The sequence below is a fragment of the Lemur catta genome, chromosome 14, assembly GCF_020740605.2.
Source record: "Lemur catta isolate mLemCat1 chromosome 14, mLemCat1.pri, whole genome shotgun sequence".
Lineage (NCBI taxonomy): Eukaryota > Metazoa > Chordata > Mammalia > Primates > Lemuridae > Lemur > Lemur catta.
Genome location: NC_059141.1, coordinates 63,669,526 through 63,687,154, shown reverse-complemented (window position 1 = coordinate 63,687,154; position 17,629 = coordinate 63,669,526). Strand labels below are relative to the sequence as shown.

The 17,629-nt window shown below is 54.5% G+C and overlaps 2 protein-coding genes and 1 non-coding gene across 3 annotated transcripts in view; 1 reads left to right on the top strand and 2 right to left on the bottom strand.

Moving 5' to 3' along the window:
- The window catches only part of WDFY4 (WDFY family member 4), a 296,219-nt gene that overhangs the window by 273,746 nt on the left and 4,844 nt on the right, over positions 1–17,629 (top strand). Inside the window, exons 53-59 of the mRNA XM_045569053.1 lie at positions 8–99; positions 4,050–4,262; positions 6,778–6,925; positions 8,668–8,852; positions 9,687–9,845; positions 14,039–14,218; positions 15,842–16,024. Of these exons, the coding sequence (XP_045425009.1) occupies positions 8–99; positions 4,050–4,262; positions 6,778–6,925; positions 8,668–8,852; positions 9,687–9,845; positions 14,039–14,218; positions 15,842–16,024 (1,160 nt within the window). The remainder of the gene's footprint in view (positions 1–7; positions 100–4,049; positions 4,263–6,777; positions 6,926–8,667; positions 8,853–9,686; positions 9,846–14,038; positions 14,219–15,841; positions 16,025–17,629) is intronic.
- On the bottom strand, positions 11,773–11,843 carry TRNAG-GCC. Its single transcript has one exon. It is a non-coding gene; the product is annotated as a tRNA-Gly (tRNA).
- VSTM4 (V-set and transmembrane domain containing 4) overlaps positions 16,617–17,629 on the bottom strand; it is a 117,370-nt gene continuing 116,357 nt past the window's right edge. The window contains exon 8 of the mRNA XM_045569050.1: positions 16,617–16,855. Coding sequence (XP_045425006.1) covers positions 16,646–16,855 — 210 coding nt within the window. The 3' untranslated portion in view covers positions 16,617–16,645. The remainder of the gene's footprint in view (positions 16,856–17,629) is intronic.

Genomic DNA, 17,629 nt, shown 5'->3' with positions numbered 1-17,629 from the left:
CCCTCAGGTTGCATGCAGGACGGGACAGCGCTGGGGGATGTGCAGCTCCCTCCCTGGGCTGATGGGGACCCTCGGAAATTCATCAGCCTGCACAGACAGGTGAGTCACGCCAGAATCTGTGGGGTCCTGATGCGGACCTCAGTATCGCCTCAAGCTCCACGGAGGCTTTGCGTCCACGTGGAGGGCCAGGGACAAGCACTTTTGAGGCTTTAATGTCTGGGAACCCAGAGACAGGGTGTGATCTGCACCTTGCGTGGGCAAGAAAAGCTTTGGGTTCTGGGCTGTTGTAAGAGCTCCATTAGGCTTAGCCCTTGTGCCATCTTGTTGTGGATGTGACTGGAGGAGGTGAGTTCAGATTCTTCTTGGGTCCCCTGGAGGGAAAGTGAATGTCCTCAGCCAACCCTACTCTCAGCACCGCTCCCTGGGCCTTGATGCCCAGTGCGGCTCAGACAGGGTCTGGGGGCCCCAGGGGCTCCCACTGGCCAAGGTGTTTCTAGGACTGGGGAGGACTTGGCTTATTGCCCAGAAAGGCTGATGTGGGCAGGGGCCACAGGCCATTTTGGACACAAATACCTGGGTTAACATAAGCACATGAAAAGATGTTCAACATTATTAGTCATCAGGGGAAATAAATTAAAACCACAATGAGATGCTGCTACACACCCACAAGAATGGCTTAAATTTAAGAGACTGATAAAACCAAGAGCTGGCGAGGATGTGGAGCAACTGCAATGCATCACACATCACTGGCGTGAAAAGCAAAATAACACATCCACTTTGGACAAAACTTGGGAGTGTCTTATGAAGTTGAAGGTGCATTTGTCATATTACCCAGCAATTCCACTTTTAGGTACTCACCCAAGAAAAATAAACACATGTCTATACAAATACTTGTGTATAGTCACCTGTTTGATTCAAACTAGTCAAAAACTGGAAATAATCCAAATGTCCATCAGCTGGTAGCTGGATAAACAAATGATACATCCATGCAGTGGATGCTACTCAGCAATGAAAAGGGACTCGTTTACTGACACACAGAACAACGTGGGTGAATTTCAAAGCATTGTCCTGAGTGAAAGAAGCCAAAGCTCAAAGCTACATCCTACGTGATTTTATTTATGTGACATTTATAGGCAAAACTATAGACTGAGAAACAAATCAGTGGTTCCTAAAGTCTGGAGTAGGACAGTGACCTAAAAGGAACGTACAAGGGGACTTTTTGAGTAATGGAAATGTCCTATGTCTTGATCATGGTGATGGTCACGTGATTGCATGAAATTGCCAGGACACATTGAACTGCACACTTCAAAAGGGCGAGTTTCATAGTATGTAAATTATACCTGAAAAGAAATGGTAACCGAGGCAGGCCTGACTAGGGACAACAATCCTGTGCCTTTTCCTCCGTCCTTTTCCCCTGGCAAGGAGCAAGCTTTCCCCTGGTTTATCCTGTCTCTAGAAATTCAGTGATAGGCGCCATTCTCACAGCCCACTGGTCTTGAGTAATTGGGCCTGAGATGAGCTTGGCCTGCAGGTGCAGCAGCCCTGGTCAGGTAGAAGACAGAGGTACACATGATTCAGTAACACAACGAGGTACTGACCTGAGTGGTGTTGGGATGATGGGCCACTCCATCTAAGCTGGATAAAGACGTGCTTCAAGGCAGACGGTGCTGATGGGTTGCAAAGAAGTAAAGGGGAAAGGGGACTGGAAGTTCTGACAGGTGGGAGAATAGACTTACAAAGCAGATAAACACCCAGCAAGGGAAGGATGTGGCTTTCACCAACGTCAGCCATGGATACCGACATGGGTTATGGTATGTCCATGGGATGGAGCCAAAAGTCATTGCAGATGTGCAGGCTAAGGAACTGGGAGGCTGGAGAGTGCAGTGGCTGAGGACGGTAACAGGACTTGGAGAAGAAGGGAAGGCATGGCCAGGAGTCAGCATCTTCCACGAATGAGCATAGCAGAGAAGTCGGTAGAGGACAGCAGTGAGGATGGGGACTAGAGTTAGGTCTCACAGAGCACAGAAGAGCAGATTATTTGTTCTTTTTATAAGAGGGCAGGGGAGCAGTGGTCTGGGGCTGGTGGTGAGGATTGAGGAGACACCAATTCCACCTCCTGGCCCCCGACACATGGGACACGTCTCGCAAGTGGCTGCCACCTGAGCTTGCTGAAGGCGAGTTGGTGGCTCAGGGGAAAGCCAGGCTTCAGTTATGGGAAGGAGGAGGAGAGGTGCTTGAGCAGCACCTGGAGCCTGGGAAGTGTGTTGTTTAGGAAGCGGTAGGAAGAAGGGCCCAGCGGAAGGGTCAGCCGTCCTGGCCTGTGGTCTTCCCTCATACCTGGCTGTACCTACAGCCGTTCTGTTTTGGCCACCGACACACGCTTTGATGCAGAGGCCTCCGGATGTGCTCCAGGCCAGACAGTGGACTTAGGAGAGCCACACCTTTCCTCACACCTCGCATGGCATGACTCAGCTGTGGCCTCAGAGCCACTTGGGCCATAGACCTTGGAGAAGCTAACCTGGCACAGGTGACCTGGCTTTCCCGGGCCCAGGTGTGGGGCTATGTGTCCTTCCAGAGGACCAGCAGGGGAGCCCAGACAACCCCAGATGGACATCTTTGTGTTCTGGAGACCCAGTCCTGGGCTGGGCTCTGCCTAGCAGAAACAGGTGCCACCTTTCAAGGGGACCAGGACATCCAAACACTAGGCCACATTTCCTCTTGTTCATGTGTGGCAGCTGGTGAGAAATACTGCCCACTTTGGTGCCCTAATCTGAGCCGGCACCATCCACCTGTGCTGTATTCAGGACAGAGCCTGCACACCTGGCTCCTGTGCTCCATTCTTTCTATCTCCCAGAGGTGCCACCGTTAGTCAGGGGCAGACGTTGCTGACTTCCAGTGGCAGCTGTGTTCCTGAGTAGAGGGACGTTTAGTTCTCACTTAGGGGTTGGAAGCTCAGAGCCAGGCTCCGTGGCTGACTTGAGAACGTCTCCCGTGCTCCCAGCTGGGGGTAGTGAGCCTGCGTGTGGGCAGAATGTTCCTCAGGTCTTTACACACCTGCCACTCGGGTGCGTGGGCGAGATGCTCTTTGCAGGCTGCACACTCTGGGCTGGACAGAGGCGCCCCAGTGAGGGAAGCTCGCGTTTCTGGGAGCTGAGCTGCACCTCAAAAGCAGATTCTATAATACCATTTCCCTGCCAGGAATGACTTAGAAAGATCTCCACACCCGGATGTCAGTGATTTCTCAGTACTTGAGTGGAGTGAGATCAGCCCAGCGAGGGGGACATCCCCTGTGGGCTTCTGAGGCATGAACACTGGTGGCTGGGGTGTTAGGTTCATGAACCACACACAAGCCTGCCCCCGAAGTGGGGTGATTATACCTGCCAGCAAACGGTGATGTTAACGGGAAGAGACAGCACACGTCAAACCCCTGCCCATGCTGGCCCTGGTAGGTGCTCGGTGTAATCACCTGAGGACGCAGAGCTCACTGTGCACCAGACATGGACGCGGCTGAATCCCCATGTAAACGTGTGAAGAGTGTACAATTAATGTCCATTTTACAGATGAAGAAACTGAGGAACAGAGATGCTAAGAAACGTGTAAATGACAGCACTCGACCCCCTCCGCCCCAGAGCATGCTGTCCTCATCACCACCCTTAGTCTCAGCGTCCTGACTTTCTCCAGTCAGAATCAGCTCTCCCTGTTTCCTGTGTCACATGTCAGGACTTTATTTTCAGTCTGGTCTCTTCCATTTAGATGCCTCTCCCGGCCTGCGCCACAGAGATATTCTGAATGGCCCGGTTGTTTTATGAAGCGGCTGAGCAGGGGTGGTGGGAACGGTCAGCTATGGTTTGCCACTAGCTAGAGGCGGAATCAGGTGGCCCTTGGGTGGCTGCCTCATCTGCCTGCTTCCTATTTGTCACGCCCAGGGTGCCATCAATTGCCTCTCCTGTGCAGAGCCAGCACCCTGCAGCACGTGTCCCTTCTGTTCCGGAGGGTGCACGTGTCTGTGAGAGGCCTGGGTTTTCATGCTCTTTGGGTTTTGGTTCCAGGCTCTGGAAAGTGACTTTGTCAGTGCCAACCTCCACCATTGGATAGACCTCATTTTCGGGTACAAGCAGCAGGGCCCGGCGGCAGTGGAAGCCGTTAACACCTTCCACCCCTACTTCTACGGCGACAAGGTGGATCTCAGCAGCATCACCGACCCCCTGATCAAGAGCACCATCCTGGGGTTTGTCAGCAACTTTGGGCAGGTGCCCAGGCAGGTACAGCGTGCCTCGCACATTGTCTTGCTTTCCAGACGAGTGTGTGCAGTGTGAGCTGGGGAGCAGGGGAGGGTGTCCTCTGCTGGGGCGGGAGCGAGGGACAGCACTAGAGGGGCAGAATGGGCCCCGATCACCTGCCTGTGCTTTCAACGTCAGGCTCCACCCTCAGCCACCACCTGGTGCTGGTGAAGCTGATACCATCAGTGATGATACCGGCCAAGGCTGTGTTCATCTGCGATGCATGTGATAGACGCCATGATAAATACGTGGTATTTAGTTCTTTACGTATGTATCTACCCTACAGGGCTGTTGTATCCAGTGAGATAAGATGTAGCAAGTGCTTGAACGTGCCTGAAATATGACTAGCACTTAGCAAATGTTGGCTATTAGTGCTCTTATGTTACTGAATCCTCACATAAGCTCTGGGTGTAGAAAGTATTCTTTTATGGATCAGGAAACTGAGGTTCAGAGAAGCGAAACAAATACCTTGCCTAGAGTTGCACCATTAGCAAGCAACAGAGGCAGAGCCCATCTGGGTAGGGCCAGAGCTTGCACCACATTGCCGCTGGTGTGACAGCACCTTCCTCTGCCTGCCAGGCCCCTGGAGAATTGCAGGGGTCCCACCTGGACCTTTCACTCTGCTGGCCCCGTCTCCCATCAGCATGGTCACTTAGCAACATGCAGCTGCGTGTTCATGTTGACGTTGTGAGGAAAGGTCTGCGCAAGACTTGGGTGCTTACTTAGCCCATCCCAGCCCTGTTATCCCCAAACTGTTATGTGTGGAGATGTTTTGTTCCTGGACACAGTCATGTGGGCTCAGAAGTGTGGCCCCACGGCTGGGTCCCAGCCTGGGCAGTCAGCTGCCATGCTGAGAAATGGGTGCCTAAACCAGCCAGTTCTGGGTCAGTCCTGGCACTGCGTGGACTACACGCAGCCTTCCCTGTGTGTAACCGTGAGGGCTAGGTGGGCTCCTCTGCAGTTAGTGCAAAACTAATGCCATTTCCATCTGGCTTTACGTGCCATGCTAGGGTTTGCCCAGCTCCAGGAAAGGAGAGCATGAGAGGGCGAGGGGTAGCTTGGTGAGGGGGTGGCACGCATCCCAAGTGGGTTTGCAGAGGCTTTGTAGAGAGCAGAGAATTTCAGGAAAGAAACCTGGTAGCCTAATGTTGTCATTTCTTTAATTAAAAATATATATAATGATATAGATAGTGCAATAAAATAATTTAAAGTAGTAGCCACTACCACCCAACTGCATCCGGTTTTATGTACTCACAGTCCTTGCCTATAAGCACAAGTGTCTTCACATTTCACAGCATAATCACGGAGTGCACACCATTTTAGATTCTGATTTTATTTAGTAATGTGAGCTTTTAAGAAATCTCTCTAAGTAATCATCAGAATGAGAATTCCCAAGTGCTCCTGGTCTGAAGACATGGTTACAGCGCTGGGGACTGCACCCTGCTCCTTGCAGGGGCTCTGTCTGCCGCAGCTGGGGCAGGACCCAGCCTGTGGGCACTTCGGTCATGCTGTGTGAGGAAGAATGTTCATTACTAAATGCCTGTTGAGAAATGATGACTTCTGTTTGTGTTCTTCACCCACCCAGCTATTTTTCATAGCTCAGCATTTGATCCTGGCTGTAACGAAGCTGAGGCTGCTCTGAGACCCTCCCACGCCACCCCACCTGCCCTGACTCTGCCCACGTGCACAGCCAGGGCCCTCTCAGACCCCATTCCGTCCCGCGTGGCGTTCAGTGGGTGGTTCTGGGAGTGCGAGATGTGCCACTGGCTGGAGAAAGCAGCCCTGCAGGAGCGCGATCAGGGAGCGCAGGGTGGAGAGCGGGTCTGGCTGCAGCTACACACTTGGTCCAGCATCAAGGACTCGGCCAGGCAGCGCAGCCTTGCGCTTAGTCCTTGGCTCAGTTATTCATAACATTTGGCATTAGGCACAGTTTGATGGCAGAGATCTGAGAAAAATGAGTAGTAGAAAGGCCACTAATGGGGTTTGCCTGTGCTCTTTGGAATATTTGCATGGATGCTATTAAGGAATTGTGTTGATGCCTGGATGAATGAGCATGCAGAGAGTTTGTGAGGGAAGGAAGAAAACTATGTGAAACAGCTTGAACCAATGAAGGGAGCTCTGTGACCTAGGGAGGGGAGAAGGCCACTCTGTCCCCATGCTATGAGAGGCAGTGCTCCTAGGGTCCAGGGACTCCTCAGTGAGCTCAGCCGTTTCCCAAGCAGCTTGGGGAAGAAGACAGATTTGGCAGGCCGCAGGGCTCTCTCTGCGACCTTGAGAAAGCAGCTGACCTCTCGGAGCCCCAGGCCCCTCACCTGTGGCGTCTGAGGGTTGGACCAGGGGGCTCTGCTCATGCTCAGCTCCATCAAGAGCAAGCCCAGCTGTGGCAGCACCCAGAAGGGGGTGCAGCTGTGGTGGTGTACATGGGGTGCCTCCTCCTCCTCCAGGCGTCTGTCCCCTAATGGCCAGTGTGCCATGTGTCTGTTCCCTGCCTCTCCAGCTCTTTACTAAACCTCACCCAGCCAGGACCACGGCAGGGAAGCCTCTACCTGGGAAGGACGTCTCCACGCCCTCCAGCCTGCCGGGGCGCCCGCAGCCTTTCATCTGCAGCCTGCAGTCGCTGAGGCCCTCCCAGGTCACAGTCAAAGGTGATTACCTGGCCCTGCATCGTTTGGTGCCCTGTCCCAGGGTTGTCCCTTCAGTGACCAGGTTCCTCTGGAGGTCCAGGGGTACAGACCTGAACAAAGTATCGGGGTCTGACTTTGAATGGCTGTGTCTGCAATCGTGGTGGGATTCTGGGGAGGCCCCTGCCCTGGAAGCATCCAGGATCTCCTCTGGTCACGCCCTGACTTCTAAAGACCCACGTGTCTGTCTGTCTCAGACACACACACACCCCCTCCTCTCCTCTAAAGACTAGTAGGATGTCCCCAAGTGCCCCAAGGGAGGGTTGCAACCTCTGCCCCTTGGTCCCTGTTGCCCCTAGGCGTGCAGATGGGCACACAGCCAGTAGCCAGGAGCATGTGTCCTTGGGCAGACGGCCCAGATGTGAGTCCCGGCCTACTGCTCCTGGCTGTGTGGCTGCGGGCAAGTCATGTCCCCTCCATGGGCCTCTGGGGACCTGAGTAGGGTTGCTCTGAGCCCTCAGCGAGAGCCATGTCCAGTGCCCAGCACGTCGGTGATGTCCGTCACGTTGGTGATTATCTGTCCCTCTCTTCTGACTGGCAGTGGCTGTGCCGCCGCAGACGTGCGCTGCTGTGGGGAGATCCCACTCCGAGCACGTCATGTAAAGTCAGGCTTGTTGGAGTTTTACTGGAGTGTCCCTTTTCACCCTTGAAATCCAAGAACAGTGTCCTTGGCACACCCAGCCCTGGTAGATATGGTGCCTGCTGCTCTTGGCTCTGGGGACCAGGCCAGGGGACCTCCTGCCACATTTAAGTCCCTGGACAGTCAGGCACAGCCCCTGCCATCGCTGAGAGCGGGCACAGGGAGCAAACCACATTAACAAGTGAGAGAACAAATCTCCAACAGGCTTAGAGAGACCCGCATGGAATTTACCAGCCCCCTGGTCCAGGGGGGACATTCCCGAGACTCAGTTCCCTCATTTGTACATAAGGTGGGGGAGGCAGTGGCCCTGTCCTCAGGCTTATTGTGACAATGCTGCGAAGTGGCATGTGTCCCATGGGCTGGCACCAAGCCAGTGCTCAGGCAGAGCCCTCTGAGCATGTGCTGGTCCCTGGCTGCACATGGTCCAGGCCCTGCTATCCCAGCCCCTTCCCTCTGTCATGGAGCCTCTGCCCCCTGGCTGGTAGGGGTCAGGGAGAGGGCGGTTCTTCCGTTTCACCCAGCGCAGGACAGGGGTGCGGCCCCCCAGGAGGAAGGCAAGCCCCCACCCTGTGGCGCGCAGTCTCAGAAACACGGCACACCTGAGGGGAGATCGTTCTGTCCGCTCACAGGAGGGGCTGAGTATGGAAGGTGGGGTGACTTGCCCAGGATAGCTGGGGCTGGAATACAGTCGGGCAGCTCTGAACCCCGTGCTCTGAGCTTATTCCAGCTGGAGCCGGGGCAGGACAGGAGCCGCAGTGCCAGGAGGGGGTGCAGGAAGGGCAGAGTCCCCCAGCCCCTAAGGCTTTGTGCCCTCTGTCCCACCGGCACCCTCGGCTCCTCCTCTCCGGGCGTCACCTCCTGAGAGACACCCGAGGCCTGAGTGGCTGCACACCTGACCCGTGTGCCCGAGTCAGAGGAGCAGCCAGGGGCCGGGTGCTTAGCTGTGGGCAGGGTCTCGTGCGCGTGCCCTGTCCAGCCGCTGTGCCCACCTGTAGCTCCGCTCTCTGGGCCCAGCCGACACAGGTGTTGTCTGGAGCATGAGTTCGCCATACTGACTGGGGGGCAGATATGTACCTTTTTTCTCTAGGCTCGGAGTCCCCCAAAGGGGCCATCGGCCACATTGTTCCTACTGAGAAGACCATTCTGGCTGTGGAGAAGAACAAAGTGCTGCTGCCTCCTCTCTGGAACAGAACCTTCAGCTGGGGCTTTGACGACTTCAGCTGCTGCCTGGGGAACTACGGCTCCGACAAGGTGAGCCAGCCGCGGGAGCAGGGGCGGCCACAGGGCCTCAGCCTTCCTCCTGCTGGGGGCCCAAAGCAGGCTGCCCATGCCCCACTGCCCCCACGAAGTGAGCCCCATCCTGGGAGTGAGAGGGTTCAGTGCCAGAGCAAAGACACTCATAGGCCAGGCTTCAAACTCCTGGTCCAAAGAGCCGAGCTTGCAAATTAGCAACGCATGCTGTCACCTCCAGAGCAGAGGCTGGCTGTCATCTGGCTACATTGAGCCCACCCAGACTCATGCAGAGTGCAGGTGGGACGTACTGGGGGCTCCTCCTGGCCCAGCCATGGTGAAACTCAGGACACAGGCTGAGCATTCAGAAGGCCACCAGGAGCAGCTCTACCTGCCAGTCCCCTGGGCCCCCATGGGCCGTTCAATGTCTCTGCCGTCTGGATGTGGCCCTGCCATCCTCCAGCCCCAGGCCGGCCCTGGCACCTCCACCATCCCATAGCTGACCGTCTGAGCTCTCTCCTGGCCCTCCACGGCCTCACACACCCCTCCCAACAGCCATCCAGACCACCCCAGGCTGAGCCGCTGCGTCCTGGTGCCAGGCGGGTCTTCCAGTGTCTCTCTGTCAGGCGCTGCTCACTAGTCCCTCCCCACTTGCTGGAGGGGGAGCTCCTCCTTGGGGACAGGCTGGGATGGCCTGGATTTCATCACCAGGGCCTAGCTCCCGAACACGTGACATGTCCCTGGTTCCCAAGGTCCCCAGACTGGCCTACATCCCCTCTCCACCCTGTCACTCTGTCCCGGGCTCCTGGCCTCTGTTGGCCCTGTACCCATGCTCACACCCCGCCGTCTCCACAGATCTTGATGACATTTGAGGACGTGGCCGCCTGGGGCCGTTGTCTGTGTGCCGTATGCCTATCTCCCACGACGATTGTCACCTCTGGTGACAGCACCGTGGTGTGTGTGTGGGAGCTCAACATGACCAAAGGCCACCCGAGAGGCTTGCGCCTCAGGCAGGTATGTACCCCAGGCAGGGACAGTGCCTCGGGCGGGCGTGGCACCGTGGGCGGGTGAGGTGCCTGAGCATGCCCCCCGACTCCCTACCAGGGCCGGCCCGCCCTCAGGAGCAGGGGGCAGCCGGCCGCTCTGTCAGGCGGGGCGCGGTTTTATTCCCACAGGTGGGTTTGGCGAGCACGCAGGCGGGCGGCTCCATGGAGGCCACCCCAGGCCACACGCAGCTGCTTCCACGTGCACTGCAGCTCCAGTGAAATCGGTGTCTGTGCACCAAATAATATTTTTTGAGCATTGCTCTGGGCTGGCCATTACGCCAAGCACTTTCACGTGACCTTCTCATTTGACCTTTGCAACAGCCCTGAAAAATAGGTACCATTATTATGCCCACTTTATGGGTGAAAAGAAATTGAGGTGTAAGGACATTCAGTCCAGGTCACAGACCCAGCACATGAGAGACTGTTTCAGAAGGGAAGTGGCCGAGGCAGGAGAAGGAGCAGCAGGCCAAGGGCAGAGAGCCCGGCCCGGGCCAGCCCTGGCATGGACGCTGCCCATCCCATAATGCACTCACCAGGGGCTCATGCTGCAAAGCACCAAGGCCTCTTTGTGCACGAATTGCAATCTCGTAAAGGAGGTACTGTATTCCACTTCCAGATGAGGAAACTGAGGCTAGAACGGCTGTGTTTGCATTTGAACCCAGCTTTGTCTGACTCTAAACCCAAGAATTTCACTAGGGGACACTTCCAATTCTAAAATCCCATTCATTTCCACATCTGTCTTTCATTAGCAAAAGAGCCTCAGAGTAACAGAACCCAAAGTGAACCATACAAAACTTGCCACTGACCAGACTCCCTAACCTGAACACGTTGCCCTGGGACTGATCCTGGGTTTCTGAGGATGAGTTTCAAGCCACTTGTCTCACCAGAGCCTGCCCTTGTCCCCTGGTGCACCCCCAGCGCACAGAGGGTGCAGGGTGGCACTCAGCACGTAGCAAACGTGCAGTGAAGGGACGATGAGGCAGGGCACGAGGGGGCTGGTGGGTCTGGAGGGGCAGCAGCACCTGCCGAGAGGCAGCATGGAGGCAGCCCGCAGGTGACCTTCACGGGCTCTCCGAGGAAATCCCGAAGCAGCCTGAGTCCTCCCTCCTTCCCTCACGTCCAGGTTGCTCCTGGAGGTTTCCTGGCTCCTCTTTCTTGACCGCTGCTGTCAAAGGGGCTGGGTTGGATTCCTGACCTAAGTGGAGAGACTGGAAATGAAAGACTGGACTGTCCCCTCTCCCCAGCATCATCAATGCCCACATACTGCTTGCTCCGGGGCCCGCGGGCAGTTCAGTGTGACCCTGGAGCTGGCCTTGGGGTGCCCGGGGGCCTCTGCCCCAGCCTCTGCCCCAGGCTCCCATTTAGCAGGGAAGACACACCATAAAAACCCAGTACTGACACCACAAAAATGTAATTTATCATCCTCTCCTAGGTCCAAATCGAGAAAAAGATACGGGGAACCCCGCACGCTCTTATCTTCTAGGTGAAATAAAACACTTTCCCGTAAAGGTTGCCATAGGCTTGGGAATCCCCCAAACCGATGGTGCTCCGTCCTTGACTGGGAGACGAAGTCTTGTTTTTGTTTTGTTTTTTGAGACAAGAGTGTCGCTTTGTTGCCCTGGCTAGAGTGAGTGCCGTGGCGTCAGCCTAGCTCACAGCAACCTCAAACTCCTGGGCTTAAGCAATCCTCCTGCCTCAGCCTCCTGAGTAGCTGGGACTACAGGCATGCACCACCATGCCCGGCTAATTTTTTCTATATATATTTTAGTTGGCCAGATAATTTCTTTCTATTTTTAGTAGAGACGGGGTCTTGCTCTTGCTCAGGCTGGTCTCGAACTCCTGACCTCGAGCGATCCACCCGCCTCGGCCTCCCAGAGTGAAAGGGGACGGTGGGCTGCATGGGCCAGGAATCGAACCCGGGCCTCCCGCGTGGCAGGCGAGAATTCTACCACTGAACTACCCATGCACTCAAAGTCTTCATTAAATAACTTCATAAACAGTTTTAATAGCATTTTATTTTTAAAGATATTATAACATTAAAGAATAATTTAAAATTCACTTCAAAGAGAATTCTCTGCAATTCCTATAAAAGCTTTCATTTTTGCATACTACCATCCCCAGATATATGTATTTACATATTTCTGTCCATTGTGTAGATATTTTTATTCTATTTTCACCCAGCCTATCAAATTGTTTCCATTTTTGTACAGTCTCTTTAATTTACACTGCAATAGTTCCATCTTATTCCACCTCCATAACATTAAGTTTCAATTGTCAGTATGTCCATGCATCACGGTTCAGTAAGCCATTTTTTCTGAAACTAGACAATTAAGTTGTTTCCAGGTTTGAACTATTTTAAGTAGTGCTGCAGGAAACATCCTGTATAGATCGCTGTTTGCTTCTGATGTCTCTCCTCAATGGAACATTTCGAGGAGTGGAATTACTGAGCAGTGACGTGGTGCCTTCTGAATGGCTGCACAGCTGTACAGAGCCACCAACAATTAGTTACGAGGACCCATCTCACCACAAGGCAACCAGCATGGGGAATTATTTTCAAGGGGGGTTGTTTTATTTTACTTATTTTTTGCTATATTAGTTAGGTATAAGATGATATAATAAAGTTATTTTAATTGGTCTCCTAGAGAAGTATTCATTATTCTGAGAAAGCAAAAGAGCCCCTTGAGAACACGTTTAAAAACTGCTCTCTCCTTCCTCGATTTCCCTGCTTTTGCGGATGGTGGGTGCCGGATGCCGCCTGGCGCTGGCGTTTCCCGGCTGCTGGGAAGGCACCAGGCCTTGCCCAGGGGCAGCGCCGTGGACACAGGCCGTCCCTGTGGAGGGAAACTGAGTTCCAGTAATGAACACCATGTGTTGGCACTCAGGCTCAGAGCTCCCCTCTCCGAATCCTTAGCCCTGACGCCTGCGTCCCCTTCCCTGCACTTTTTGGAGTCACCGTGTCCCCTGAGGTTAGAACTTAGCCACTAGACTTAGTTCACCCTGGGAAGAGCATGAGAAGGTTCCTGTCAGATGCCCTGCTTTCCTCTTTCATTGAGGCAGTTGCCATTTCCCAGGGCGACCCAAGTCTTCCGTGGGTCGTACCCAGAAACTTTCCAGCACCATCTGGTTGGTGTCATGTTGGGATCCATTGAGGACAAACAGGAGCCTGTGGCAGAACTTTAATTGCTGTGACCAGACAAAGTGACAGCTTTGAAAAATGACACTCAGACTCATTGACCCAAATGAGTGAGCAGTTGTCTCTGTCCCGAGGGTGATTTGCCAGTTGGTAAGCCAGGCAAGTCACGCCCCGGAACATCACCTGCACACCTCTCCGGCTGATCCCAAGGGGTGGCAGCACAGGTGAGCACAGAGGACCGCGGGCCAGGCCTCCTGGCAGCCTCTGGAGCGGCTGTGGTAGAATCCACACCACGGCCAGCAGCAGTGGGCCCAGGGCTTCCAGAGTGCCCGGTGGGCTGCCTTGGCCCTGTGTCCACAGACAGCAAGGCCTCTGGCCAGATCTGGACACACAACCACTCGTTAGTCAGGCCAGGCCCAAGTCACCTGTTGGGTGTGAGCCAATCGAATGGACTGGAGGAGTCCCATCTTTTTAATCATGGCCTGGCCTCCCTCCTTCCCAGTCCAGTTCAGGCACCTGTGCTCCTGAGCCCCCACCGTCATGGCTGCCCACCTCGAGCACACAGGAGAAGGCCCCGGAGGGCTTGCGAAAACCCGGGTTTAGGGACCCTACCCCTAGGGTTTCTGATTCAGGTCTGGAGTAGGACCCAAGAATTTGCATTTCTAACAAGCTCTGTGACACTGCCACGGCGCTGGCCCAGACACCACGGGTCGCCAGCAGTGCCTTTGCAGGTTAACGCAGGGAAGACAAGGGCCCTGAACGCTGCTGGGCTCTGTGGCCTATGGTAAAGGGCCTGCTGGTTCTGCCCTGCAGAGCCCCAAGCCCGGGAAAGGGGCGCGGCTCAGAGGCCGGCGTGGACACACGCATGCACAGCCCCAGCCCCGCAGACCTGGGAACCTCTGACTCACTCTGAATCTCTCTTTTCCTCATCTGGGGCCCAGCAGCAAAAGGGAAGGTGGGGGATCTCCTCCCAGGTAGCTGGATTGAGGGTCCATCCCATAACCCATGGGTCTGTCTCCTGTCCCCAGGCCTTGTATGGACACACACAGGCTGTCACGTGCCTGGCAGCGTCGGTCAACTACAGCCTCCTGGTGAGCGGCTCCCAGGACAGCACCTGCATCCTGTGGGACCTGGACCGCCTCACCCCTGTGACCCGCCTGCCTGCCCACAGGGAGGGCATCTCAGCCATCGCCATCAGCGACGTCTCGGTGAGGCTTCTGCGTGTCGATGTCTGTGTCCTCACGTCTGTCAGCCTGTGCAGTAGGACAGTGGGCAGCACCTGTGAGAAAACCCAGGGGCGCAGAGATGCTGACCACCCTGGACTGCTGGGGGGTGCACATGTGGGACAGCCGCTAGATCAGCGCTCGCAGCATCTGGGGTTAGCTTTAAATTTTTGCTTCTTTAGCTTCCTTCCTCAGGGTGGGGGGTGGGTAACGGCAGGTGTCTGTTCTGGCCCGGGCACCAGGGAGTTGGGCAGGAAGGTGTGTCTTTGGGGAGGGGTCTGCTGGGCATGGACGATACAGATCCTTCACTGCAAGTTAGTGTTGACTTGACAGGTGTCTCTGCTGTCCCTCCGTGCTGGCTAACAAAAATGAGCAAGGGAGTTAGAGAAATATATACCTATCTTTATATCACCATGGAGTTTCTTCCAGGCTGGAAGCCCCATCATGGCATATGGGCTTCCCTGGGCTCAGGGCATGAATAAAGTGGGCAGAGAGCTCACAGGAGGAGGGGGAGATGATGGAGGGGCCTCCTGGTGTCACTTTTTGTTGAAAGTGGTGCTCCAGGTAGGCTCAAATCCAGAATGGAGGTTAGATGGACAGATGGAGGATGAATGGATGGGTGGATGAACGAAAGGATGGACGTATGGGTGGATAACCAGGCAGATAGAGGGATGAGTTAGTGAATGGATGGGAGGATGATGGATTGGTGGATGGTGGGTGAGTAGATGGATGGGCTGATTTATTGGAGAAGGCACCAAGCCCTAATCTGGGAGAACATAAAATCCATAAGCAATTGTGTCCCCAGAGCACAGAGAAGACTGGCACCAGGAATAGTTGTCCTGGGGTCGATTGATTTCAGTATGTGCTTGTTGGGTCCAGTGCTGGGTGCTGGGCAGAGATGTGGTGGACACGGTTCCTGGCCTCAGACAGACCATCCCTAGCCATTCAGGAAGTTCCACAGTGGAGCCCTGCCTAGGGGGCTGTGGAGGGGCACTGAGCTCCCCACACCCCTTCTGTGGTTAGGACAAGGCTCGCTGACAGCAGCCACTGTAGAAGAGCAGGACGTGAGGAGCAGAGGCTCTGATGTGAGATTCAGGAGATGCAGTGGGAGCTTCTCCTCAGAAATTCCCTCGGGGAGCACTGCACAGGTATATGAGCCATGGGCCATCATTTGGACCTTTGTACCCTACCTTCTACCAGGTGACATCCAAAACTTCATGGAGCAGGGCTGGCAAACCGAGTGTCAGCCCCATGTCCAGAGCCAGGGGTGATGTTCAGGCTGGGTCTTCCATGGCAGCCAGTGTGTGGCTAGGGAGTGGGGTCTGGGAGGAGCCCGCACTGTGAGCCAGTCAGCATCTGCCGGAAAGCAGTATCTAAGCACCTGATCGCAATGTGCAAAGAGCTAAGAATTTAGAGTAGTGTGAGGACACAGCAGACCTGTGAGTCTGCCTGAGAGAAGTGGTGCCCTGGGAGTCTTGGGGTCCCTTGGTTGGTCTTCAGAAGGCGGCAGGTCGGGGTGCTTGGCTGTGCAAACTGGGTGTCTAAGCAAGTGGCAGATGGGCAGGCAGCAGTGCCAGCTTAGAATGATGCCAGCTCTCGCTGCTGCAGGGCACCATTGTCTCCTGCGCGGGAGCCCACTTATCCCTGTGGAATGTCAATGGACAGCCCCTGGCCAGCATCACCACAGCCTGGGGCCCAGAAGGAGCCATAACCTGCTGCTGCGTGATGGAGGGTCTAGCATGGGACACAAGCCATGTTGTCATTACCGGGAGTAAAGACGGCATGGTCCGGGTAAGTGTCTTGGGCAGAAGGAGAACACGGCATGGGAAAGGTGTTCATCTCTATTCTGCTCACTTCCTCCAAGGGTCCACACCTGCAGGTTGCATTTGAGACCATTCCAAACCAAATACCCACAGCAAGTAAAGGGAAAGGCAAGGCTATTTCCAGGCAAAAAGTATTTAATAAATAAATAAAATTATACATATGCTACAATACAAACACACACACACAACACTGTTACAAGATGTAAATGCCAATTGGTCAAATGCAAAAGATCATATCCTAATGCTGAAAAGAGATATCATCCATTCAGTCCAAAATTGCCCACCCATACATCCATCTAGTAATCTACCCACCTACCAACTATTTATCTCTCTACCCATCCATTCATCCACTCATACATTCATGCGTACATTTATCTTTCCAACCAACCATTCACCTATGTATCCATCCATCCATGCATCTACCCATCCACCCATTCACTCACCCTTCCATCCCATCCATCCATCCATCCATCCATCCATCCATCCATCCCATCCACCCACCCACACTTGCATCCATTCTTCCATCCTTCCATCCATCCACTAATCCATCCACCCACTCACCCATTTGTCCCTCTAACTGTCTGTCCACCTATCCAGCATTCACTGAGCTCTGGCTCCATGCCAGGCCCTCATACATGCCACTGCAGATACAGTGATTGGTGAGAAATGAGCCCTTTTTGTCAAGATGCTCACATTCCAGAAGAGGAGCAGAGAGAAAAGGTCCATGTGTGGTCCGTGCCATCGTTGAGATAATCAGAGTGCCATGGACCCTCTGAGAAGAGCCATGAGGAGGAAGGAGCTTCAGGGAGACAAGAAGAGAAGGAAACATTGAGGTCAAGAGATGAAACTGGGAGAAAAGGGCATAGGTAACTTTTCTAAGACTGACAGGAAAGAGGAAGGAAGGAATGAAGATAAGTCATAATTCAGAGGCTTACTCAATAAAGTGGCAATCTAATTTCATGATTTATGAAAGGAAATATCAATTGACTATCACAAGGTGTTGCAGAAAATGCCCATTGAATTCTGCAAACGTCTGTGGAAGCTTGCTGTGTGCCAGCGTGGCTGCAGCCCGGCCTTGCCCTCCATGGCCATCCCTGCTCACAGTCTCACGGTTACCTTGGAGGTGATGCTTCAGGAAGCAGAAAGGAGTACTGTGGCGGGGCACAAGGGAAGAACAACTTTCTTTCCAACAGGGAGATTCGGGGAGATGCATTTCAGCTGGGTCCTGAGCATGAGGAAAAGTCAGGGCTTGTGGAGAAGCCACGTGGGCTGAGGGGCCAGCGTGAGGGCACAGGACAGCCTGCGCTGGGGAGGCCCCCACAAGTCCACTCGGAGGCCCCGTCTGTGGCCTGTGGGGACACAGGGTCTCTGCAGAGAGCATAGCGTCCTGGGCTGGCCGGAAGGTGAGGAGGTCACTCAGGCCTGGGCTTGGTGTGTGAGGGCCACACCTGCAGCTCAGCCCAAGGAGCCTGGCATGGCTGCAGCAGGTGCATTTCTTCCCTGGGCCACGCGAAGCACAAGTGCACTCATTCATTCAGCGTCGCAGTTGAGCACTGCGTGCGGCCTGAGTGGA